Raw genomic sequence first — 26,547 nt, forward strand, 5'->3', positions numbered from 1 at the left:
CCAGCACCAGTAACTCATCCTCACTATCCAGCCCAGACTCCTGCCCCAGTAACATGGCCAAAATATCCTGCCCAGACTCCTGCCCCTGTAACTCACCCTTATTATCCAGCCCAGACTCCTACCCCTGTAACTCATCCTCATTATCCCACCCAGACTCCTACCCCAGTAACTGCTCAAACTCACATTCCCATTTCCCCACAAAAGCCTAGTTCCAATGGTTGTACTTCTGCTTGCCCTCAGTGCTGCTTACACATTTCTCATCACCATTACTACAATAGTATTGCTGCTTCTCCTGAAACTCGATCACCTAGTAGTGGCACTCACTCCTTAATTGTTCCTCCAAACCCATGTTCTACTTGTACATATACTGCCACCACCTGTATCCCTTGTCCACCATCTAACTCTCCAGCGCTGGCCCAAGAAACTTTCCCGCAGTACCTTGCGGCTCCAGCCCCTGGCCCTCACCCTCAGTACCTTGCGGCTCCAGCCCCTGGCCCTCGCCCTCAGTACCTTGCGGCTCCAGCCCCTGGCCCTCGCCCTCAGTACCTTGCGGCTCCAGCCCCTGGCCCTCGCCCTCAGTACCTTGCGGCTCCAGCCCCTGGCCCTCGCCCTCAGTACCTTGCGGCTCCAGCCCCTGGCCCTCGCCCTCAGTACCTTGCGGCTCCAGCCCCTGGCCCTCACCCTCAGTACCCTGCAGCTCCGGCTCCAGCCCCTGGCCCTCGCCCTCAGTACCCTGCAGCTCCAGCTCCAGCCCCTGGCCCTGGCCCTCACCCTGAGTATCCTGCAGCTGCAGCTCCAGCCCCTGGCCTTCACCCTGAGTATCCTGCAGCTGCAGCTCCAGCCCCTGGCCTTCACCCTGAGTATCCTGCAGCTGCAGCTCCAGCCCCTAGCCTTCACCCTGAGTATCCTGCAGCTCCAGCCCCTGGCCCTCGCCCTCAGTACCCTGCAGCTCCAGCCCCTGGCCCTCACCCTCAGTACCCTGCAGCTCCAGCCCCTGGCCCTCACCCTCAGTACCCTGCAGCTCCAGCCACTGGCCCTCACCCTCAGTATCCTGCAGCTGCAGCTCCAGCCCCTGGCCCTGGCCCTCACCCTCAGTATCCTGCAGCTGCAGCTCCAGCCACTGGCCCTCACCCTGAGTATCCTGCAGCTCCAGCCCCTGGCCCTGGCCCTGGCCCTGGCCCTCACCCTCAGTATCCTGCAGCTGCAGCTCCAGCCCCTGGCCCTGGCCCTCACCCTGAGTATCCTGCAGCTCCAGCCCCTGGCCCTGGCCCTCGCCCCGAGTATCCTGCAGCTGCAGCTCCAGCCCCTGGCCCTCGCCCCGAGTATCCTGCAGCTGCAGCTCCAGTCCCTGGCCCTCGCCCCGAGTATCCTGCAGCTGCAGCTCCAGCCCCTGGCCCTCGCCCTGAGTATCCTGCAGCTGCAGCTCCAGCCCCTGGCCCTCGCCCTGAGTATCCTGCAGCTGCAGCTCCAGCCCCTGACCCTCGCCCTGAGTATCCTGCAGCTGCAGCTCCAGCCCCTGGCCCTCGCCCTGAGTATCCTGCAGCTGCAGCTCCAGCCCCTGGCCCTCGCCCTGAGTATGCTGCAGCTGCAGCTCCAGCCCCTGGCCCTCGCCCTGAGTATCCTGCAGCTCCAGCCCCTGGCCCTCGCCCTGAGTATCCTGCAGCTGCAGCTCCAGCCCCTGGCCCTCGCCCTGAGTATCCTGCAGCTGCAGCTCCAGCCCCTGGCCCTCGCCCTGAGTATCCTGCAGCTGCAGCTCCAGCCCCTGGCCCTCGCCCTGAGTATCCTGCAGCTGCAGCTCCAGCCCCTGGCCCTCGCCCCGAGTATCCTGCAGCTGCAGCTCCAGCCCCTGGCCCTCGCCCCGAGTATCCTGCAGCTGCAGCTCCAGCCCCTGGCCCTCGCCCCGAGTATCCTGCAGCTGCAGCTCCAGCCCCTGGCCCTCGCCCCGAGTATCCTGCAGCTGCAGCTCCAGCCCCTGGCCCTCGCCCCGAGTATCCTGCAGCTGCAGCTCCAGCCCCTGGCCCTCGCCCTGAGTATCCTGCAGCTGCAGCTCCAGCCCCTGGCCCTCGCCCTGAGTATCCTGCAGCTGCAGCTCCAGCCCCTGGCCCTCGCCCTCGCCCTGAGTATCCTGCAGCTGCAGCTCCAGCCCCTGGCCCTCGCCCTCGCCCTGAGTATCCTGCAGCTGCAGCTCCAGCCCCTGGCCCTGGCCCTCGCCCTGAGTATCCTGCAGCTGCAGCTCCAGCCCCTGGCCCTGGCCCTCGCCCTGAGTATCCTGCAGCTGCAGCTCCAGCCCCTGGCCCTGGCCCTCGCCCTGAGTATCCTGCAGCTGCAGCTCCAGCCCCTGGCCCTCGCCCTCGCCCTGAGTATCCTGCAGCTGCAGCTCCAGCCCCTGGCCCTGGCCCTGGCCCTGAGTATCCTGCAGCTGCAGCTCCAGCCCCTGGCCCTGGCCCTCGCCCTGAGTATCCTGCAGCTGCAGCTCCAGCCCCTGGCCCCCGCCCCGAGTATCCTGCAGCTGCAGCTCCAGCCCCTGGCCCTCGCCCCGAGTATCCTGCAGCTGCAGCTCCAGCCCCTGGCCCTCGCCCCGAGTATCCTGCAGCCGCAGCTCCAGCCCCTGGCCCTCGCCCCGAGTATCCTGCAGCCGCAGCTCCAGCCCCTGGCCCTCGCCCCGAGTATCCTGCAGCCCCAGCCCCAGCCCCTGGCCCTCGCCCCGAGTATCCTGCGGCCCCAGCCCCTCACACTCACCCTCAGTACACTGCTAAACCCACCAGCCACCCTCAACATTCAAAGCCAAATGACACGGCAACCAGTCACCGGCCATTTCATCATGGTAAGTTTGATTTATGCAGTTTGTAATCGCTTTTTTTAATTTATTTTTCTCAAATGTAGTGAGCCTGAACCATGTCAAATCATCTTTCATTGGTTTACTTTCATTGACACAGGGGGGCACAGGTACCTGCAGCTATTTCACTCTAAACCTCCGGAAAGCTAAATTAAGTTTCTTCATGAGGTGAAGATGAGCAAATTGAGATGGCACTGCAAGACCATTATCAAGCAGTCTGCAATTGGAGCTTGCTCCAGGAACTGAAGACTGCTGTTCTGACTGAAATTACTTTCTTCACCCTGGTCCTGGGGGAATATTGGATTTGGGCTCTTAATAGTTTGTCTTTTGGATACTAGTCTGATCTGACTTTGCCAATTCATTAAATGAAATGTGAAATTTGTAAGGCTGTGGTAATAAACAATATTTGTATCATTTGGGCTGTGTGAAGTGCCTTGTCCCATTTCTGTACACGGCTGGCTGTTGCCATGTCTTCCTAGAACTATAGTTAAATGTTCTTTTGTACTTCCACCGAAAATTGACAGTTGATCCAGTAGTCAATGCTGATACTGTACATTTACATTTAGGTAAATGTGCTCCATTTTGTATTGGTTTTATTTATAATCTTTTTGGGGTCCCCATTAAACAAGTGTTGCAATATAAAGTGAATTCCAAGTTGGAACAGTATCAGCACTTGAACTGGTTTTAAATGAGATCCATTTTCAAAATTGCATGCTCAGTAACTCCTATGGCTAAAGTAACCGACATTGATGCAGGCATCAGTTTGTTGCAGTTGCACACTGAGGACTTGTTTTCGATTCCCGGTCCTGCCAATGCGGAGTTTGGCCAGCTCACATGGAGTGGCATAATTGGCTCGCCACTTGGAGGGTGAGGGGAGAACTCTGCAAGGGGTGTTCGTGAGATCGGCTCATACAACGGCACCTCGGAATCACGGTCACAGGCAGGAAGATGTGACTTTGTGTATCCCTAGCCAACACATGACTGGAATAGATGGGGCACAATTGGCTACCAAATTGGGAGAAAAATCAGAAACCTATTTAAAAGAAAGAATAGGGGGCTAGTAAATGCTGTCCTGGGTCAATGTGTATTGTAATTTTAATTTACGTCCACATTAAGTTCATTTGTTAAAGATCCATGACCACAAATTCTTGAACAGATTTAGTTGCACATCAGAGCATGATGATAATACACATTCTTGCTTTGTCCAAAATCACATTCTCACCAGCTCTGATGCATGTGTTGCTTATCTAGTCACTTTGTTATTCTTCTCCGATTGAAACAAACAAACTTATGTTGGTGTACCATGGCAGTGATTGCTCTACACCTTGTAGTTTATTCTGCAGAACACAGTCCATGACTTCAATGGCCTTGAATATGGTCAAACAATTTGTTTTTATTCTTGGTCCATAAACATCAAATTGTCTTATGATACTATATGATGTAATGTATGATATACTATGTAATTCAGATTAGTCATAATTGGTGCAATTCTGAGTCTCTTCAGTGCACTGTGTGTTAACACAGGCAATGTGGCATGGAAACATTAATGCTCTGATTCTACTGTATGTGGAGACTCGGAGCATTCCAGTCTACTTTCCATATGCCCTTATTCCGTGCCACATTTTTGCCACACTGCCTGTTTTATGCACAGCACATTAAAGTAAGGGCCTCAAAAGTGTGACCTTTGTGTCAATTTAGAGGAAGATAAAACCCAGGGTTTGCATAATGCATTTTTGTTTGCTGGTTAGAGCATTTGTCTACTGAATACCCTTAACTGTTGTAAGTGAGCTCAGAGAAGGGTCTTGATGACAAAATAGGCAAAAGCCTTTTTCTTTTTCATTGTTAATGTCATCCTGGGGCAGCACGGATGGTGCCGTGGGTAACACTGCCGCCTCACAGCAAGGAGGTCCTGGGTTCGAATCCCTGTCGGCCGGGGCCTCTCTGTGCAGAGTTTGCATGTTCTCCCCGTGTCTGCGTGGGTTTCCTCCGGGTACTCCGGTTTCCTCCCACAGTCCAAAGACATGCATGTTAGGCTGATTGGAGAGTCTAAATTGCCCGTAGGTATGAGTGTGTGAGTGAATGGTGTGTGTGCCCTGCGATGGACTGGCGACCTGTCCACGGTGTATTTTTTTTGTTTTGTTTTTTGGCCTTGCGAAGCCAGGAGACATGGTGGCCACCACGAGACAACCCTTGGACCCCCCAGTAACAGCTGAGAAAACTGTCCAAATATTTTTGTGCCCCTAAAATGGGATGCAGTTTCTACATGGATCACCCAATATGGATGTACATATCCTCTCATATTCAAATCCAATGTGCTTTACAGAGCCAGAATTACTGGAATTGTACCATGTTATTGGACTCCTATGGGACTTGGTTATGATTTGAGACTTGCTTATGACTGGCATAACTGTTAAAATGTTTTTAACATAATTTGTCCTGAAATTGTTACCTCCAAACATGGATTTGTCTCATTCCTTTGGTGAACCCTGCACAATGAATTGGGAGTGGAACACTGCATTAAATTCTATATACAAAGGGGTATGGGATGAGCCAGGGGGTAGGTAGCAATTGATTCTCAAAGGTATAGAACAAAAACGTGTCCCATTTCAGTTAAATACAGAATGCATTATATTATTATTTAATATATTTTACTGGATGGTTGGCTTCTGGAGTAATTCGCTTAATTATTACCAGCTTATCTTGTTTGTGTATTTTGCTAGGTAATGAATTTCTGATAATTCAATGTTTCAACATTTTCCCAACGGCTCTGTGTTGACTTGCATGCAGTGACAAAAGATGAAATGTTACGACAACTTATTTTCCAGGAACCTGTGTTCCTCCTCAAAACCGAGTGAGTGAGTGAGAGTTCCCAGTGCATTGCACGGCATTAACTGGGAGGTGGTGTGTAATGGTATAAATAAATAAAACCCTACTCCGACAGGGCATAATTGTCGACCACAGTCCGCACTGGCACAGACGAGATTTTAAACTGTGCTGCTTTCTCATTAGTTGCAACCAAGTGATTTTTTTTTTAACTGCAAACACTGTTTGTGCTAATGTCAACTGGCATTTGTGTGCAGTGTCAGTCAGTCATTGCCAAATCTTGCTGTAAAAAGCTAGAACAATTATTCAATACAAGGCATCATTGTTGTATTCACAATTGTAGGTACAGTGTAAACACGAAAATATACTGTAGGCTTCAGGTGTACCTTCACAAATCTGATCAGGCCAAGCCTGAACTTGGGGCAAAGTGTTCTCAATGACAGCTCTTCAACAGAATGGGGTTCACAGTACAAAAGATAAAATGAATGGAATCCAAGAGACTAAAGTTTGGTCTGTTTGGCTTCCCCACCCATAGGATTTGTCAGTGCCCTCATAGCTGAATGCCATTCATTCTCAGAGAGATCAATCACCTCAAGGTTCATATCCCTTTCTCCAGAAGGAGTGTTCCTATTTGCACAAAGTGGAAATATGTGTAACACAACTGGAGCAGTGTTCTGCTTGGTCCCTAAAGGAGTGGTGGCTGGGATAAAAAGCAGCGCCTTTAAGTGGCTTCTCACAGTTCTTCTCCCCAAAGCGACACAGACCAGACATGTGTTCCAGCACTTGTGCCAAGTGTCTCGGGGCCAGCCTCATCCCTCTGGCTCTCTGCTGTATGGTGGCCAACATTTTGCTTTATTTCCCCAATGGTGAGACACAGTATGCTGAGGAAGACAGCCTCACACTCTATGTGTGGTTTTTCACTGGAATAGCTGGAGGGGGAATATTTGTAAGTAACTACTGTTGCTTTTATGATTCAGTCTATTGTATAGTGAAGGTCACCATTTGGCTTTATGATACTTCTTTAGGACATATATTTTGCAACTAGTGGAAAGGTGGTTGTTTTTTCCAAACATGTGGTATGTTTGTGGACAATGTAATGTCTCAGGATCATTGATCATCTCAGTATAGCCACAGTGATTGATGCTGGTATGTGGCATACAGTACATGGGCTTGTCCTTCACCATTAACTCTTGATCTTCGTCTTATCTGTGACCACAGTTAGTGATGTTAACTTGGTTGAGTTCTCATTACAGCCAATATATCAAAGAGCATTATATGACTACCAACACAAATTTTGTTGATGTTTAATGGAATGTACTGTACATCATCATCTTTACGAGAATTGGGGGCTGGGACTAGATTTAGCTGTAAATTATGCTGATACAGTATGTAACACATTTGTTGGCTTTAGGTCATCAAGGGTCCCAGGTATAAAATTAGCCTCAAACCACTGTGCTGCTGCCAGATATGCAATTGATACAAAAATAATAGTTTCTCCTCAATACTTTTTCCATTGAGTTGAACAGAAAATTTGTCAGGAGAAACATATATTTTTTTGGTATCTACTACATATCTGGCAGCAGCATGGTGGTTTGAGGCTCATTTGATACTTTGGACCCTTGATGACTTAAAGCCATGGAAATAAGATATCCAGACTGGTGATGCTGATAGGTCACAGATATCAGGAAGTCATGGCATGCCAAGGATATGCAACAAAATACTTTTTTTTATCTATTACAAATCTCATTGTGGAGTACAGAGGCAAATAAATAAATTATGGGTCCCACCAACATTATGGAGGGCACTGTAACTAAAACATACAAGTTTGAATGTTATATTTTCATTCATCATTACTTGCCACTTGTCAAAGTGAGATCTGCTATATAAGAATATAAATGTACTATGTTGAACAGCCAGAAAATTCTCAGCTGGGAGAGCAGAGTACCAATGTCAATTCATCCTGATGAAAGTCAAATATGACCAGGAAGTTCAACACCCCTCTATTCATTTGTGGTTGCAAAGTGTCTGTAGATTTTTGAAGTGTCATGTGTTCTCTGTTTCTGTAGATGTTCCTGCCAGCAGCTGTATTCATGACAGTTGGGGACTGTGCCAATGACGGCTATGGGCGGAGCTGTGTGGTGAGGCCTGTTTTGTTGGGGTCCTATCCAAACTTCTTTTTAAGCTGTCTTATTTACACAAGGTATCATGATTATTTGAAATATAACATTGTTTTCGGAGAAGTTCTACCTTTTAAAACTACCTTCAGAAGGTGTGCAGATCACTGCGCTCAACCAGCGGAAGACGGAAGATGCCTGTGTGTTCAGTGCTTATAGTTCGGTCTAGCTTCTCTGAAAATATTACGTGATACCATGTGTAAATAAGGCAGCTTCGGAGTTATTGTAAGGTGTAAATTCTTCACTTTGAAGTAGGTAGGCTACTGACTCCTTTAGGCTTCAAGTCTTTATGCTAAACTAAAAAATTTTGCTAACATGTAAATAATTGAGCCAGTGAATGCACAAAAGTGAAAATGAAATTGAACATCTTGTGTAAGTCTGAAAAAAGGTTGGTGGTCCACTTTAAGTGGATCAGCAACAGCAGCAGAGTCTAATAAATACCTAATGCTCACTGAGTATATTGGGAATATTTGGCACGTTGGAGTTCATTTCAGGGAAGCTTAGAAGAACAGGATACAGAAATTTGTCATAAATTACCCTTTCAGTCTTGATTTGAATCTTATGCGTTACACTATTCAATAATATTCAATAGATTTTTAAAGAATGTCTCTGATGAGTAAATTAAAAAATGAAATGAAAAAATATGTTTTTGATGCAGCTATAGGAAATTGTGGATGTTTTGCTTTTGTTCTAGAGTTACTGTTACTGTTGGGTCGATGTCAATTTTATGTGACCCAGGTCTGCTGTAAGTGCCTAAAAATTATAGCAAGCATCTAGTGTAAGGAACCTTGCAACTTATACTGCTTATATTTAATCCCAACCTGGTTTATGGATATGTTTATTGGCTTAACAGATATTCTTTTGAATCCATTAATACAGTCAGATAACTAATTTACTCATTTTGAATAAATTCCTGACTGTTCAAGCCCAATTGACTTCCACCTTCACAATCTATGTATATTAACTGCTATTGGCATATTCTTAAATGTATTGTCGGCCTCTGTGTTTAGATGTTTGGCTCAGTCCTGGCTGCTCTGATTGGAGTAGCTGGTTCTGGATACTGTTTCATTGTATCTGCCCTGGCCCTGAATAAAGGACCCTACTGCCTCACATCACTGGGCTGGATGTATCCTTTCCAAGATTCAAATGGAAGGTATGTGGCCCTTTTGATCAAACAATAAGGTACCAGACTGACAAACTGACTGTCCTTATCAGGTCTGTGAGAACAGTAAAAATAAAAAAAAGTTTACATTTTGAAACAACACAAACATAAATTTATAATCCATCATCTGACACTGATGACGGGGAGGGGGAGAGAAATGGTTGAAGGAACAGAATGTTGGCAAAAGTAATATTCAAATAATACACCAAAGTCTCATGCACGCTTCGAAATAAAGATCCGAAAAGTGCTGAAAAAGGTACAAACGTTTGTCGCTGGGGCAGTACCCAATAGGTACATAAAATTGTACCCCTGGCCAGCAATATATTATTAATTTGTTTGTTTTTGTACTCACCTAAGAGAACATTACTTCCAGGGTACATTTGGGAAATGTAATCCTTGAAGAACAAAAATGTATCTCCACTGTCACTTCAGTTCTAAGAGTGTGTGAGTCACATATGACACAAAAGCAGACTTCAAAGATTCAATGGGACTATACTGTATGTCCTCAGGTACCTGACCGACCCCGACTCCTGGTTCGTTTGTCTGTCGCCAGCCCATGTGGTGGTGTGGAACGTCACCCTCTTCTCCATCCTGCTGGTCCTCAGTGGCATGGAGGTCATCATCTGTGTCATCCAGGTCATCAACGCACTGCTGAGCTGCTTGTGTGGGTCCTGCTGCAGCAAGGAGAATTACAGCATGAATGCCTGAGGGCCTAGCCTCACGCATTAACCTCTTCCACAATGTGCTGCTCCTAGCCCAGTGCAGTCTTCACTGTGGAGCTACAATGAGCAATTATAAGTTAACCTGTTTGTATCAGTCGAAAAGGCTGGCTGCCCACACCAAAATAGCATGTTTTTAAGTCAGTGACTCATTGGTATATGACCGCTCCGGCCATTTGAGTATTCATGGAGCTTCATTCTCAAAGGTTCTCAGGGAAGACTGCATTCTGAAAATCTGAAGCATTTCATATTTGAAAGGAGAAAAAAGGCACCACTTTAACAAAGGGTCCAAGGTTTCCTAAAATATTTGCTTTGATGTGTATAACTGGTAATATTTATGCCTTAACATATTGAAGTTATGTCCTTTCACACAGGATATATTGTGTGTGTGCAAAATGTCAAACTGTTTTCATCATTGAGTTGGGTTGGTGGTTCAAGCCCCTGTGGAGCCATGATCTGCACAGCTGTTGGGCCCTTGAGCAAGGCCCTTCACCTCACATTGCTCCAGGGGAATTGTCCCCTGTTTAGTCTAATCAGCTGTAAGTAGCTTTGGATAAAACTGTCAGCTAAATAACAAAAATAAAATAAAATAATGAAGAAGACATTTTATATCTAAACACTTGACATCAACTCTGTCTTTTATTGAATTGGTTCAGTTTGGCTTTTGACATTAAAAATAGCATTTAAAGGTAACTCCAAAAACAATGCATGTGACTTTTTCAGTGTTTGACTTGCAAATGTAAAAATAATGTACTTTTGGAAACTGGTGCTACAGGCCAAAGCATTGTACAACCAGCAGGGGTTGCTATAGAAATATCAGTATAATCTCCAATTTAAGCAAAAGTTGATTTTTAAATTATCATTTGGGAGGATTTTTGCAGATTTGAAAACATTGAAGAAAAGAAAATATGAAAAGAAATTCATGCACATATTCCTATGCATAGTGCCATAAGAAGGTGTCCCACTCTCGACATGCATGCTGTACCTGTTTGATGTTGCTCAGACATTACAGGCTAAAGACACACACAGCCGTGCTCCAGGTCCTCATTGATCTTGCTTAGGGCCTCATCGCATGAACCAGGGTTCACGAAATCAGTGGGTACCCCACATGCATATGCAAACACCAGGATCCAGAAGGTTGGTGGTTCAAGCCCCGGTGTTGCCACGATAACATTCACACAGCTGTTGGGACCTTGAGCAAGGCTTTTAACCCAACATTGCTCTAAGGGGGGCTGTCCCCTGCTTAGTCTAATGAACTGTAGGTCACTTTGGATAAAAACATCAGATATTTAATTATTATTATTATTATATGTTGCAGTTGCTTCTAACCAGAGCTTGGTAGCTGGCCTTTAAATAGCCACATTTGACAAATCTTCCCTACGTGCTGCTGTTCCATAGCCTTGATCCCTGTTCCCTGCAGCCAGGAATCAATAAATCCCCTCTCTCTGAGCCCATGATCAAAGACTGAACCATCTCCTCTGATCTCTGCTGATAGCTAGTATTGCACTGTCAGGTGCTTGGCAACAATGGAGAAATGTTTTTTTTAATTTTTTTATTCAGATCCTCCACAGCTTTCCCCCACAGCAAGCATGCTTGTTTGGGGACACTGTAAGAAATGATTGCTTTGTTACAATGGAACACTGTAAAAACTACACGATTCTTTTTGAAGGCAGTAGGTTTGCCTCACCAATCGTCCATCAGTATGAGGAGTGACAAATACTGTCTTCACAATGTCACCTTCCTTGCACACCTGACCGATTTCACAAAAAAGAGAACATTACATAAATCACCTGGGAAGAATGACAGATTTGAAGGTAGGCTATAGTAAAAGTATTCATGGGTCCATTGTGGTTTACTGTGCTTTCCACTGATCTGGCCTTGTGCTCCCTGAGACATTGTTCCTCATTTCTTGTGCAACACACATTAGTCACAGCAGTGTTAAAGAAACATTCCTACTCACAAAATGTTTCAATGTCATGTTTTCTCTTCCAAAGGACATGAATAATCTTTTCCCATTCCCAGAGCCATCAACTCCTCTTGTATCTGAGGTAATAAATGTAGTCATAAAAATATCAGAATTATTTGATTCAACAAAGTTATTATTTTTGCTTTGAGTTAAATTATGCTGTCTCTCAGCTGCTACCCCCATAGCAACATACGCATATATGAAACTACATGACTGCACTAAAGTATACACAAAACTATTATCTCATGTTAACAGAGTGAGATATTTTTTATTCGACTTGAGGACATTTGCCTGGACACAGACATAGATGGATGGTTAAATGATGGCAGTGAACAACGTTTGTTTTCAGATATAGTTCTTCCCACTGGTATAGAGGTCAGAGAATAGCAACAGGTACATTTCAACAGTTTGCTTTTGGGGGAAATGATTCATTTATGAATGATTAACATGTCCTTGAAAAGGTGCAGGGGCAGATGACCATATATGGTATACTGAGGGAAAAATCCAATACTCTGTTCAAAATGGCCGTTTCCGCCCAACTTCTGTCTCTCAGGTTGGACGTCTCCTTGACAGAGCCTTTCATTTAATGTGACTGTACTAGGGGTTAAGGCCCAGAGGCCCTGAGTGCATGTGCTACCATCTGTAGAAATTAAGTAATGAACAATGCTGTGAAAATGCTGAGGGCCATAGTTATGTTTAGTTTAGCAGGCCTTACAGGCCAAGGTTATTTACATAGCCTCTGTATTTGCACTATTATACTTTTCTCATAATGTGGCATAATGTGCTACTTTATTAGTAGAAACCGCTTAACACAATTAGACAGTAGATGGACTCAAATGTACACAACAGAGAGAACACATAAATAATTACCCAGATGCTTATAAACACATAAAGCAGAGCAAACATGTTTTAAATTGCGGGCAACAGAAAAGAAAGTGGTCTGCAATGGTCAAAAATGTTTCTGCTTCTACTTTTTTTTGTATTTAAATGCTTCTGGATATTATTTTTAGTATGACTAATAAACTCCCCAACTTTCTGATAGAGAAAGACCAGGGCCTGTTCCACCACTAGTTAGCTGGATAACTGCACCAGGTAGTTAATCCCTAACTCTGAACTCCAGCTGCTGAAATTCAGGTTGAAAGCCCAGCCCAGACAGTCATGCGCTCAAGATTTTCTCCAGGCCTTAGTAATAAATGTTTCTTGCTATTACATAATTATTTAGTTCCACAGTGTTATAATTGTATTCATCCAAAACAAATGTGAAAGGAAACAAAGTGTGGTTTAATTCTTTAATTAAATGAAGTAGATATTATTCCTTGTAAAGAGTACACACATAGAGCCACATTGCATGAATGTGAATAAATGCCACCATAGCACAAGGATCACATTGGTCACCATCTTCCAATCACAACTAAATTCTGTACCGTCCAGAGTGAACGCATATTAATTTCTGACGTAGTACAGTAAATAATTGAGAAATGATGATGAATGCCATGCACCCAATGAAAGAAACTGACACAATGAGTTATCAAATCAAATTTAGTAAACCCCCTTTTGATATTATCATAAAGGCATCAAACATGACCTGGTTGAAAAACATGTCACATTTAGAAATTTGTAGCTTAGAAGTGCCGGATTCTTCCAGGACATATAGGCAAAAGTGGCATTGCAGCTGCTGGTACTTCAGGAGCCATTGGCACCACTGGGAGATCAAGCAGTGTGTCCATTGGGGCTTGCCTCTTCACAATCGGCACCTCGTCCGACTCACCCGACTCAGACAGAAGGCCAGCGGCTGCTGGATCACGGATGGCATTGAACCTGTGGTGGTGTTTGAGGCCGGGGATGGTCTGGAGCTTCGGGACAGCAGGGGGTGTTACTGGCCCCATACCATTTGCTGTTGGGTCCAGTGGGGGCTGCTGGATCACAGGAGAGACATGCCCTATCAAACATCTTGAAAGTGATTGGAGCTTCTGTGAAATATGTACATCTCCACTATTTGTACCAGCTTTATCCTGCCATATACATTTCTCATATTGAGTGCCTGCACTAACTTAACTAATTACTGAGGCAATATACGGATAACAACTAGGTAGTGCAAGATCATTAGCAAGCTAATTATGTTTCATTAACATCAGTACTAGCATTGCAATAGTTTAAGTCGTCTTTACTAACACATGAACGTAGGTGGGGCACTAAGAAGGCATGAGCTTTCCTCTGTAACATAGTATTAATTATTCATTAAATTATTTAATTTAGGTTATACATCCCCCCCCCCTCCCCTTCATTAATGAGGTACTGTACTACCTCTACCCTAAAATGTTAAAAAATAAAAATACATTTAGTACAGACATAGCCTTTTTAGAATAGAATTTTACATATATCTGAGTTTGGATGACACCACATAGCCCTGTTATATGTGTTCAATACAATGACCTAGTGATGCTTTAGCTGTATTTTTACCATGGATTCATAAGAATAAAGACTTACCGCAGTGAGAAAGAGCATGCAGTCAACGGTAACAGCAGAAAGGATACCATTAGCCACACAGAAGCCTTTCCGCTAGAAGGGACAATATCAGATAGACATCTGTTATGTAATGCAGTGGTCTCTCTGGGAACAGACTTGTTATGAGAAACTCAGCCTCTGTGTTCTTTTTGGGATCTCTGCTTCTTAACTCTTGTGAAGTATTAACCTCATGTATACTCCCCATGTCCGAAGGGTAAAAAATGACCCACCTTCACTAAACCCCTAAAAGCTTAATTGAATTTTAAACCCCAAATCTATTTTGCATGAAGAAACAACCTGTCACTCATCACAAACTTTGTCATCAAATTTCACATTGAAAAAAGGGTGTTTTCTCTGCTGTTAAACATAGTGGTGGGTTTTTTTTTACCCTTAAGACAACACAAGGGCTAATCACAGGGGGGCTTTTTTGGTAACAGGAGTTTCTGGTGTATTTTTCATTTCTAAATTGTACTTGATTCATCAAATGAATCAATTTAATTGAAATGTTTCAGCTTCAATGATAGTGTGGCAGAACTTACAACGTTAGGAACAGAGAGCTGTGTATCTTAGTGAGTCTAAAGGATCAGTGTCCTGGATCATTAATTATTTCAAAAGAAAACTGGATCTCTAACATGGCATTGGTCTTCTGTATGGATAGTCACTTTATGTTTACTTATTCAAAGCATCTTTGCATGGTGGAACTGGTGGTCAACACTTGAACAATTGTGTGGGGATGGTGATATTTTCTCTATAGTTTATGCTTTGTGTATAGTGAAAGGATTGCTCAAAGCTTGTCACCTGGTGACTGCCGAATACTTACTCCCAGAGGCTGCGGCAGTGGAACACATGCGTCATTGCCATCAATTGGGCAGTTCGTTTCTACAATACCATATTCCACAAAATACTGGAAACCGCCAGACACAACCTGCAAATATCAATCAAGCTATTTAAAAATAAAAGTAACACATCGGAACCTCAAATGTGGCCTCAAATGGTACCACTTCATTCTGTCATGTAAGGGACAAAATGCTCTGTGGTTGAATCTTGAAATCAGAACTAATCGTTGAGACTGGAACAAAAATAATTTACCTTTTTTTTAAACACAAATCACTTGTTTGTCTTTTAGTTAACAAATATCTGTATATTTTCATTTACATTGAGAAGCAATACATGTACGACTAGTTCTAGCTCTTATCATTAATTTCTAACATTATTTACTCAATAATTACACAGATGACCACCTAACCACCTGACGATGCATAAAAATAATATTCACCCACCTGTGCTGACAGCCTGCCAACCTCCAACAGTGCAAATTGTACACTGTTGTTATCCAGTTTGCCGTTGAAGACAGCCAGAGAAGCACTGACAACCTGCAGGGCATCAGTGTGGTTCAGAGGCACAAGCTGAGGACACCCAATGCATACATCTTCAGCTGAATCTACACAGGGAGCAGGGGAGATAGATATGACCTATCAATATGCTTGATATATTACATTACATTACATTACATTACATTACATTATTGGCATTTGGCAGACGCTCTTATCCAGAGCGACGTACAACAAAGTGCATACCCATAACCAGGGCTAAGTGCGCAATTGCTACCCGTACAACAAATAAACAAACAAATAAACAAACTTGCTTGATATATAAAATGGGAATACAAATGGATAAAATAGCATTAAACAACATGTTTCATTTTGAACATCCCAACATATGAAAAATGAACTCTGCAGATCTGCCCAGCCTCATAGAGCCTTATATGATGGATTATTATTCTCCCACTTTTTATTTAAATTGGGCATAATTAGTCTTCTCCGTCTCATTAACATACCCAAAAAACGAATGGCATTGGTGAGTTCTTCCAACAGTGCTAGTATAGTCACAGTCCCTTGGCAATCGCTACCTACTTAAGCATTTAAATTTCATAAATTTTCATAAAAGAATGGCCATTAATTTCAGTGTGTAAATGTAAACTGCTTTGAAGGTAAATGTAATCTTTCTGTTCCCATCTCTTTCACTGAGTGCAGGGCAATGCAGGATTTGTAAAGAGCAATTTAATTTTCTTTTGCTTCATATTTTAAAAAAGTAAGATATATACCAGGTTCGGATTTACACTTGTAGGCCACCACAGTCAGAATGCCTCCAGCCTTGGACAATACCACATCACAGTCTGCTTCAACTTTCTGAAAATTATGAAAAAGTCATACAAAGACATATTTCATAGTTTCTACTTAAGTCTTTCAGTAAATTCTGCAATACAATTGAGTTATTAGTTTGAAGGTACAGCAGTCACAAAAAGGATTCAAGCCAGGATATAACTTCACTTCTATACTGTCTATTCGCCCTTGGATCCTAATATACACAACACACAGCATGTTATCAGTCCAAGATTGACAGTGATCCATCACTTTTAATTGCTTTTACCCTTGTCTCATTGATCAAAATCATGCAACTTCAGGCTGTATTTCAGAAGTTGGCTCTGAATTCTGTTTCTGTTTTCCAAGCAACATCGCTCTGGCAGAAATGAGCTCTTCTTTTTAAACCCATTGATTGATTATCAGCTTCATTACTGTAATTCATCATCAGATATAAGGGAGAATGAGAGATGTTCACAATATGAAAACATTATGGAAAATACAGAGCCATTGCAGTTTACTGAGAGTAGCCTTACCGTTTCATGGCGGGGTCGGACTGTGCAGTTGGCAACAGGCGTTGGATCCAGGACATGACACTTAGTTTCAAGCAGATCCAGTTCCACAACAAAGGTCTCTCCACCATCTGGCTACAGTAGAATATTATTTGGGGTATGAGATGTACTTAGTAGATGGATATAAGGTATTTAATTCTAAAACCATAAATTTTAACCATAAAAACTTTATTGAAAATTAATTCATAGAAAAGACCATTCCACCTGTCATGTAGGCTTTTTACTTTGTGTGGTTAGACAGAATTCTTAGAATTGAAAATTGTATTGATTATTCAATCATAATCAGAAAGGTAAAAGCTTTGATATCTTTGTCAAAATATTTTAAACTCCAAGGAAGAAAACATATTTTTAAATCAAGTCTGTCTTTCCAAGGCTTACCTTTGTCATTATCTTGATTTCTTCAACCTGGTTGAGGGCATACTTGTAACCATGACTGAGCTGTGCATTAATGTATTCCTGGGCTGCTAAAGCAGCCTCTTCTGCCTCTGGTGAATCACAGTTTGGCTTGCGAATACTTGGGAGCCCCTGTGCCCATGCCCCTGCCAGCAGCCCCAAAATCACCACAGTACCTACAGGTCTCATTTGAGTGGTTGAAGTTTCCCAGTGTCAGGCCAAAGCACAGAATACAGAAACAGAACACACAGAAGTGGTGACCAGACTGACCGCCACTGTGTTATTTATACTGTGAGCCGCTCTCTCTGTCATGCAGCCATTGCAAACACTATATTAAAGTAAACTGTGCAATAATGGTGGCTGAATGCCAAAGTAAATGTTAGTCAGTGGTCTGGGATATGTTTAAATCCATATAATTTAGACATTCATCCAGTTTAGTTTTCGGCTTTGGGGAAAATGAATAACTTTAATCCAAAAACATATAATGAGGAATTTATAAATAGTATAAATAGAAAAATACAAAGAATGTTTCACACATGAAGGAAATTGAACTTTGGGTGCAAAACAAGGGGGTCCATCATATGACAATGAATTAGGCTACGAAAAGCAGCTTAAACAGTGAAACGGTCGAATAATGAAGTTGAGTGCTGCATTTATCTCTGTCATTTAACGTTAGCGACGTCGTCACAGTGAGATTCTGATGACATCCCCTTCCATTTAATTTTGCTGGAACCTTTGCCTCGTTCTCTCATCTTACTAGCTGTTTGCTACGAGCGTTTAGTACACGCACTACAGTTCAATTTCTTAGAAATGACGATTGAAAGTGGAAAGGGGTGGAGGTGGGAGGAGTTTGAGATGTACTCAGTCCGCCATCAAACTGTGTTTGGAAAAAACCATAGTGTATAATAGAGTTCAGTGGGAAAAGTCGACTTCTGAGTTGTCTGGAACGCAGTATAACTGTCTAGCAATTCATACGAAAATATTGGTGATGTCTCAAACTATGCTTCCATACCGGTCCTAGCTCTCTCCGTCGACTGCGACACCAGGTTTCCTGGAGTTAAGATAGGAAAATGAACATAATGGGACATTCTTAAATCATGTCCTAAATTAAATTACCATGGTAAAAATACAGATAAGATAGGATTTCGAGTAGGAAACCTGTAATACGGCTAGCCCCATTTCGATTGGCGCTGGCTCTATTTCGTCGACCGACACCGGTACTGGATTCGTGACGTATATAATGCTCGACAGTCTGATAGATGCATGTGTATGTTAGCCGGTCGGGCTACGGGCTGTCAGGAGAAGGATTGTGGAATCCTGAAAGCAGCATTTTATTTTCCAGTGATTACTTTATTTTGGTAATGTTTTGTGTGGTTTACTGGTAGGCATACTTGGTTATAGACAGTAGAAAAATATTACTTGATGGACGCATACTGTCGCGTAATGTAAGGACATTTTGATGTAGGCTATGTAATGCGGTAGCTAGCTTTGTTTTAGGTAATATAGATAAGATGGTTAACTTACCTTCCCAATTTTGCACCGAATGTATCCTTGATTCTTTCAAACCAGATGCCATTTCAAGACCGCCATTTCATGTTTATGTGATCAGAAACGCGCACCTTGCTATATTTTTCGATCTCCTTTTCCAGATCTGAGATCACGATGCTATGACCCCAAAAAGCTGTGGAAATGAGGACCAATAGTTTCGCCAACCTTCACCGCAACCGTTTTTGGTTGCAGGCACGTGGAAAGTTATTCTCTAAATACTGGTCTTCTCAGAGGCGTGTCGCACTTGTGAGCAGCAGGGGCAAATGCATCCACACTCGCGTATATAAGAGAAACTTTCGGCTAAAGAAATGGTCTGAAACTAGAGCCCAGCTTCAGAGGTCTGCTGAACTTGCAGTCCACTCGGGTTCTGAGACGGTAAAGCATGAAATAACTGAAGGACAGTCTCCCGGCTGCCCATTAAAAATGCACAACCCAGAGGAGATTTGTTCGGCAGATATATTTGCAGCCATCTCAGAGTGTCCAATTGTATTATCTGGAGAGTCTGCAGTTGATGCTCCCCCCCTGGAGCTGTCCAGCATCCCCTTTTCCTTGAATATCATTGGCCAGAAAGAGGACAGTGGTCATCCAAGTTGTGCTTTACCAGAGGAGGCCAGTCAAAGGACTAAGCTGACAGCAGGCTGTAAAAGTGTCAAACGGTCTGTGTCAAAAAAGAGTTCAAGGTTAGCCAGCAAGGGGAGGAGGAGAGCTCTTCCTCTGTTGAAGTGGTGCAGGAGATTGTCAAGGTTTGATTTCCAGTCCCAGTACAGAGTCTGGAGCTCTTGGTTTCGCAGCAATAGGAAGGGGAGAAAATCCAGAAGCATTCTCCACATCTCTACCCCTAGAGACAACCCCCAGGAAGCAAAGGTGCTCCCCTACTTGTCCAGCCCAAACACGGACTGCAAGGACTTTGGTAGTAGTGACGACAATGTGCACAAACTTGGAAAGAGAGAGAGTGCGTCAGAAGTGGATGGGTCAGAGCCAGTGAAGGGAACTCTGGCGCAAGACCACTCTGCTCCCAAAATGTGGTTGTCAGGGCAGGAGGCTGTTTGTTGGCATGCCAGAGAAAACAAGCATAACCTTCGGTCCTGTGATGGCAACAACCTTAAAATTAAACCGCAGCTGGACAAACCTGAGGGGCCTGATGTGCCCAGGGTGGGCCTGAGTCACAGTTCTGGGATTCTAAAGCAAACTTTACTCGCCAGTGGTCCTCCAGCAGGTGATGGTGAAGAAAAGGGGACGTTACCCACACCCTGTCTGGTCCAGGGCAGAGGGCCCCTCCGGGACCACCGCTACTGCAGGACCACAGTAGGGGCCCCCTACACTGTTACACACAGCAGCCAGTTGTTAACCAAGGAGGTCACCAATGAAGGAATGAAAGAACTCGTTCATGGTAGATGTTTCCTACAATTTAGTCATAGTTCTTGAAATATAGATCTCAGTGTCCCTGAAATGTCATATGAGCTCATTTGACAGCTCGCTGCTTTGTTAATTAATTCTGTTACTAAAGGTTAAATCTATGTCTGTGGACACAAAATACTTTAATTTTTTATACAGACATTCTTACATTTATCCTTAAATTGTATTGGAGAAATTGTGTAAAGTTCTAATATTATACTAGTTCTTGATAAAGACATAAGCTATTTGTAATCATTGGCTGCTCTGTCTATCACCGAGGACCTCATTCATATTACTGTCTGTTCACAGAGTTTCTTGAGCACTTTTATGGGAAACATGGCAGCTTTATACCCTTGAGTAAGAGTGACGTACTGAAGCACCTCAAGAATAAGCTCAACACAGACCTTAAGGACAGGCAAGTTGGTCTTGTAGGTTGGTGGCAAGGCTGTTGAAATTGTACAAATACTTGATTCACAAGTTTTAAGCGCATTTTAGATATTACTGCTTCATGCCATGAACTCGTGCTTTCTTTTTCCTGTTCATTTTTCCTTCATCAGAAAGTCTTTAATCTATACAGAATTGACTAAATACCAAGCTGTTTTAGCCAGTGCTCCAATGCGCCATTTCAATGTGGTCTACAACAAGCACCGACTGACCCTGGAGGACCTTTCTACACTGGACAACCAGAACTGGGTCAATGATCAGGTCGACCTTCAAGACCCATTTGCACGCCCCTGATAAAATAAAATAAAAATGACTTGCAGGATCTCATGATAAATTTGATTATTATGCCTAAAGTCCAGTTTAATATATTTTTTTAATCAGTTGTTAGTAACAGTTTAAATAGTTGTATGTTTTTCATTTGCACTACAATATAACTATACTAGTCAAGAAACCATAAAATTATAAAGCATAATGTGAATGGTATAAGAGTTTTTATCAGTTTAAAATTTTTTATGATGTCCTGATTAATTTCTGTTTTATGACTCTATAGGTGATAAATATGTATGGGGAATTAATCATGGAGGCCGTCAACCACAAGGTATGTTGACCATACAGATCTGCGTGCCTTTTCAAAAGCATTCTTCCATTTACTGGAACACACAATGAGTCATCACAAGATTTCATTTGAAGGTATCATTTTGTCTTACAAGACCTGTCAGGATATGACCGTACAGCAGTGAACATGTATTCTGCTTTCTGCTTTCATACTCTGTTTCCTGGCAGTAGGTGCAGGTTTGAGAAATAGCAGCTGAATGTGTCTCTGCATTGTTCTACAGGTGCATTTCTTCAACAGTTTCTTTCACAGACAGCTGGTAACCAAAGGTTACGAAGGCATCAAGAGGTGGACCAGAAAGGTAAGGTCAGATTGATGAATTTGGTGAGTTTTGGTGCAGACTGGTTTCTGTTTGAAATGCTTGAAACTCTGTAGATGCTAATGATGACATTTTTTTTTTTCAGACAGTGCTGAAGAGTAGTAAGAATCTCTGAGAATTGTAATGCAGAAGAACGCATAACTAAAACTTACTCGCCGGGAAAATATTAAATTTTTCTAAATATTGGTTAAATTGTAAGTTATGTGCTGGAACTTAACTTGTGTTTAAAGGGTTTAAGTATTGACTGGTCTGTTGAAGTGTTCATCCTGTAAAGATTGTACATAGTTTCAGAAATCCAAAAGCAAATCACTATTGGCAGAGTATTGGTGTCAAGTCTTCTGTTGAGATTTAAAGCATGGTGTTTTGCTTCGAGTGTGGTTGGCAACATTTTTAAAGGTCTTTCGACCTGTCTGTTGCATTTGCCCAATTTTGGATTTGCAGGTGGACCTCTTCACCAAAAACTTGCTGCTGATTCCCATTCATCTAGAAATACACTGGTCTCTGATCACTGTGGATATTGCCACTCGGAACATCCATTTCTACGACTCTCAAGGCATTGTGTTCAGGCATGCTATTGAGGTAATCGACAAGGTTAAACCATAGCCTCTCCCAAACCACAGGAACATAGTATATTTCTTTATATTTCTGCACATTATTCATTGTGTTTATTTAGTTTTTACTGTATTTTCCTACCCTGCATTTTCTGTTTTTACTTGCTATGAAGCTAGTATTCTATCAAGTCTTGAGAAACATATAAATAAAATGTATTATTATATATTATTGGCCTCTCTCAGTTTCCAGTAATTCTTTGACGTTTAGTTATAGTGGGACAGGGAGTTTACAAGTTTTCTCTCACCATTTCCACAGAACATCTTAAAGTACATTATGGCTGAAGCGAAGGAAAAGGAGTGCACAGTTTATCAGAAAGGCTGGAAGATGATCGTTAACAAGGTAAATAAGGTGATCAGAATGACCGCAAATTAATTTGAACATGTCACTGTATGTGTGAAGTGCGGCTGCACGAAGCAGCTCTTTGTGTATTGGGTATGGCAATCTTTTACCGTGGAACCATCAAGAATTTTGTAAAGGTTTGCAATTTTCCGTAAGTAGTTATTTATTTTATTTATTCATTTGACCAATTTTAGTATTGTCTTTAATTTGATTTCACTGTTCTGTTTTTGGCGGCACGGAAGGTGCAGTGGGTAGCACTGCCGCCTCACAGCAAGGAGGTCCTGGGTTTGAATCCCTGTCTGCCGGGGCCTCTCTGTGCGGAGTTTGCATGTTCTCCCCGTGTCTGCGTGGGTTTCCTCTGGGTACACCGGTTTCCTCCCACAGTCCAAAGACATGCAGATTAGGCTGATTGGAGAGTCTAAATTGCCCATAGGTATGAGTGTATGAGTGTGTGAGTGAATGGTGTGTGTGCCCTGTGATGGACTGGCGACTTGTCCAGGGTGTATTCCTGCCTTTCGCCCAATGTATGCTGGGATAGGCTCCAGCCCCCCTGCGACCCTGTTCAGGATATGCGGGTTAAGATAATGGATGGATGGATGGATGTTCTGTTTTTTTTCCCCCTTTTTTTGAACAACGTTACACCAGTTTTGCCACATAATATCCATAATTTTGAAGGATTCACATTTTCCACTTGCATATTTGCATTTGATAATGCTTAATTAATGACTTCATTATAGTTGAACCGTCCAACTCGTTTTCTTTTCAAGCTCTAGCTTTTACCTTCACTAAGTTTGGTGAGTTCTACAAACATAGAAATGTATGTGCTAAAAAAGTTTTTTAGTTTCAGTTAACATGAAGGTTCCAGGCCATCTAATTCTGTTAATGTTTTCCTCCAACAGAGGATACCACAGCAGAGGAATGACAATGACTGTGGGGTATTTGTTTTGGAGGTAAAATCCATCTGTACCTTTGTGTTGATGGGTCATTCGGTCAGTGGGGCTTCCTTAACCTAGCAATTGAAGCTTCTGCATGCTATCAGTCATTCAAATAAATCACCAAAATCATAGCTTGAAATGAAAACTGCTGGTAGAGTAAGGCTTCATGCACTGTGTAATAGGTAGAGCCATCATGCTTGTATCAGTTGCAGAATTGTTTTTTTCACCTGTTAAATTTCTTACTTTCTTATCTTGCACACACCTGTCTCTTCCAGGCTTGACTGCTGTAATGTACTCTTAATCAGTGACCCTACTAGGGTTTTAAACAGGCTTCAGTATACATAGACCTATTCATTGCTTTTGTTTTTAGTTTTAATGCCACACCTGAGTGTGGAATTTGAAAATCAGGTCCCTATATAAATGAATACACAATTAAATATGTATTATTATCAACTCTATGGTTGAGAGACTTTACTCTCAAAAACACGTGCGTTTCATTGAGAATTTCATTTTTTGATAAATAATGGTCCACTCATTGTATGGTTGATGAAGCCTAACTCTGCCATTGCTGTTGTGTACTCCTCATACTCACATTAGCTTGGTTTCCTCTTGCTTCCTCAGTACTGTAAGTGTCTGGCATTAGGCAAGCCACTGCAGTTCTCTCAGGCAGACATGCCGAAGATCCGGAAGCGCATTTACAAGGAACTCTGCGACTGTAAGCTCACCGAGTAACTTGGAGACTTTCCATTGCCTTCCCCTTGCCTGGAGAAGGCCACAGTGTCCGTAATGTAAAGACGAACACAGTGCATGGAAACAGACCCGTCCCTGCTTGGATAATGAAAGTATGGAAAGGCGTGCTGTTCTTACAGCAGAGGAGACTGCTCCCAACAAGCCATTGTGTTTAGGACTGGGGTAGAATGGCAATGAATGCCATCAGTGTCAGTATTATACTCTTCTGAAAATGTGGTCGAGTTCTTTTGTTGGTTTCACTGTCATCAGTTTTAATTAACCAAGTACAGGCAAATCAGTTAAACAGTAAGTCTTAACATTTGTCTACTGGTAAATGACATGGGCATTGATGGGTTTTCTTTTTCTTTTTGCACTAGTTGTCTGCTGACTTTCTCAAGTGTTGTTTAAAATTTCATGTGCAGTGTTATGTTTTCTGTCATTTACTTTTGGTTCTTCTATTTGTGTGGAAAGCGGCCTGTAGCGTAGTGGTTAAGGTAAATGACTTAACCACTGGTCAGTGGTTCTAATTCCGGTGTAGCCACAATAAGATCCGCACAGCCGTTGGGCCTTTGAGCAAGGCCCTTAACCCTGCATTGCTCCAGGGGAGGATTGTCTCCTGCTTAGTCTAATCAACTGTACGTTGCTCTGTACGAGCGTCTGCCAAATACCAATAATGTAATGTAATAATGTAAAGCAGTTTGTCTGAAAGCATGTACTTTAATGTAATTTAAATTGGCTAGACTAGCAAAAAAGGAAGCACACATTATTGCACAGTGTGAATTCAACAGATAAAGGGAGGACTTTTTTCTTCTTTTTTCTTTTTTTGACCCAGCACAGTTTGATAAAAAGGACTACCATCAGATGCATTATCATTTGGCTATATTATTTGAACTAATGTAAATGCAAAAATAAAATTTAAATGTATGCTAAAATTCATAAACGCCCATATTTATTTATTTGTTGGCAGAAGTGTTCAGTGTATGAATGTGTGGTCTATTTCTATGAGGAGAAAATATTGCAAAATCTTTAATAAAAACAGTTCTATTATGGATGAAGATGTTACTGAATTACACAATTATAGTGGAAGTACGAGAATGGCTAATGTGCTGAAAGCTTTGTTGCACATAACGTGGCACAGATGAGGCAGGAGGCTTACATTTCAACCAAAAAGTGGGTGTTTATTTTCACAAAAAAGTTAGTGGTGGCAAACACAAACGGTGGTCTTCAAAGACTTCAGTGCTGGGGAACTGTAGAGAAGGTAGACACATTCAGCTGAGGTAGGTCTGGGCCGTGGTTCTAGCTCTAGTCCTCAGTACCTGAAAGAGAGCGTCTTTCCGGGAGCCAGAGAACTCCCAGACTCCCAGGCCCTTATAGTGAGGCAGCTGATTACTAGAACGGGCACGGCTGTTCCTGTTGCCCAGAGCAACCAGCTGCCTGATTGAAGAGATTGAATAATTAAGGCTTGTGGAGCAGTCCAAGCTTGAGTGGGGAGGAGTGGTGCTGAAGAGCTGGCTGATCTTGTCGGCACTGTACATGGTACACTGTCCTGATGCTTTCTCCTATATGAGAAGGTAGAAAGCTTATTTTGATTATGGAAATGTAAAAACAATAGTGCCACACAGCATCCTTGCCTGAATAATGTCATACATTAATCTTGAAGAATGAGTAGAGCTGGAAAACAGCTTTTAAACCATTTACCTTGTTTAATGAACAGGATGAGACTCAACATGTCTTCCTCAATGAAACGTATAGGAAGTAAACTGGGAGACCTGATCTATGATTTGTTCAGTTATAATGGTCGTGTAAGAGTGTTCTGTTCTGCTGCTCTGTTTAAGGGCACTCTTGATCCGACCAATTTAGATTTTTGGGAAAGAAAATGTTGTCATACATTGGTGTGTTTAAAACTTTTATTCAAGTGGTCCATCTATCTAGAATGGCTGCAGATACTGTACAAAACGATAAACACACAAAGAAGCCAAAGGCTTATTTCCATAATACATTTAATTATTATTAATTAGCGAATATATATATAGACACCTTCTATTGTAATGAATATTTCACATGTGAATACCATGCAATTCAAACTGACTGCCTATTGATCTGAATACAAATTGCAAAAATAAGACATTGTTACTTCTACGGTTACCGTACTTTCTGCAGGCACTGTAAATGGAAGGGAGGCTTTTGAACCACCGATCAAATGCTCACCAGGAAATGTATTTTATTGAATTTTCACAATACAAAATTTAGTATTTTATTTTAAAATAAAATAATATATTTTGTTGCAGTGGTGTAGTGGGTCGCACCGCCGCCACACAGGTC

At 42.7% G+C, this 26,547-nt stretch overlaps 4 protein-coding genes across 5 annotated transcripts; 3 read left to right on the forward strand and 1 right to left on the reverse strand.

The window, feature by feature from the left end:
- Positions 1 to 1,576: 1,576 nt before the first annotated feature.
- On the forward strand, positions 1,577 to 3,252 carry LOC133129838 (PAX-interacting protein 1-like). The gene is made up of 2 exons (XM_061244186.1): positions 1,577 to 2,824; positions 2,937 to 3,252. Exons 1-2 carry the CDS (start codon positions 1,577 to 1,579, stop codon positions 3,006 to 3,008), a joined length of 1,320 nt encoding a protein of 439 aa, XP_061100170.1. The 3' UTR covers positions 3,009 to 3,252.
- Positions 3,253 to 6,428: 3,176 nt separating this feature from the next.
- Positions 6,429 to 9,993, forward strand: LOC133129719 (transmembrane 4 L6 family member 1-like). The gene is made up of 4 exons (XM_061243985.1): positions 6,429 to 6,605; positions 7,726 to 7,797; positions 8,844 to 8,986; positions 9,505 to 9,993. Exons 1-4 carry the CDS (start codon positions 6,429 to 6,431, stop codon positions 9,701 to 9,703), a joined length of 591 nt encoding a protein of 196 aa, XP_061099969.1. The 3' UTR covers positions 9,704 to 9,993.
- A 2,962-nt stretch (positions 9,994 to 12,955) lies between these two features.
- Positions 12,956 to 19,685, reverse strand: LOC133129192 (alpha-2-HS-glycoprotein-like). Of its 2 annotated transcripts, none has more exons than XM_061243116.1 (7): positions 17,277 to 19,685; positions 16,863 to 16,973; positions 16,290 to 16,374; positions 15,466 to 15,626; positions 15,006 to 15,110; positions 14,168 to 14,239; positions 12,956 to 13,593 (listed from the first exon to the last, which is right to left on the reverse strand). In XM_061243116.1, the coding sequence occupies exons 1-7, from the start codon at positions 17,478 to 17,480 to the stop codon at positions 13,303 to 13,305; spliced, it is 1,029 nt and encodes a 342-aa protein (XP_061099100.1). In that variant the 5' UTR covers positions 17,481 to 19,685; the 3' UTR covers positions 12,956 to 13,302. The 2 variants fall into 2 exon arrangements, with proteins under 2 accessions (XP_061099100.1, XP_061099099.1); XM_061243115.1 differs by having other exon boundaries at positions 12,956 to 13,596; positions 17,277 to 19,674.
- Positions 18,518 to 25,192, forward strand: LOC133129191 (sentrin-specific protease 5-like). Its single transcript, XM_061243114.1, has 9 exons — positions 18,518 to 20,229; positions 20,544 to 20,653; positions 20,796 to 20,939; positions 21,229 to 21,276; positions 21,515 to 21,592; positions 22,052 to 22,189; positions 22,478 to 22,561; positions 23,461 to 23,511; positions 24,118 to 25,192. The coding sequence occupies exons 1-9, from the start codon at positions 18,981 to 18,983 to the stop codon at positions 24,226 to 24,228; spliced, it is 2,013 nt and encodes a 670-aa protein (XP_061099098.1). The 5' UTR covers positions 18,518 to 18,980; the 3' UTR covers positions 24,229 to 25,192.
- The last annotated feature ends 1,355 nt before the right edge of the window (positions 25,193 to 26,547 follow it).

The sequence above is a fragment of the Conger conger genome, chromosome 5 (assembly GCF_963514075.1).
Source record: "Conger conger chromosome 5, fConCon1.1, whole genome shotgun sequence".
NCBI classification, from domain to species: domain Eukaryota; kingdom Metazoa; phylum Chordata; class Actinopteri; order Anguilliformes; family Congridae; genus Conger; species Conger conger.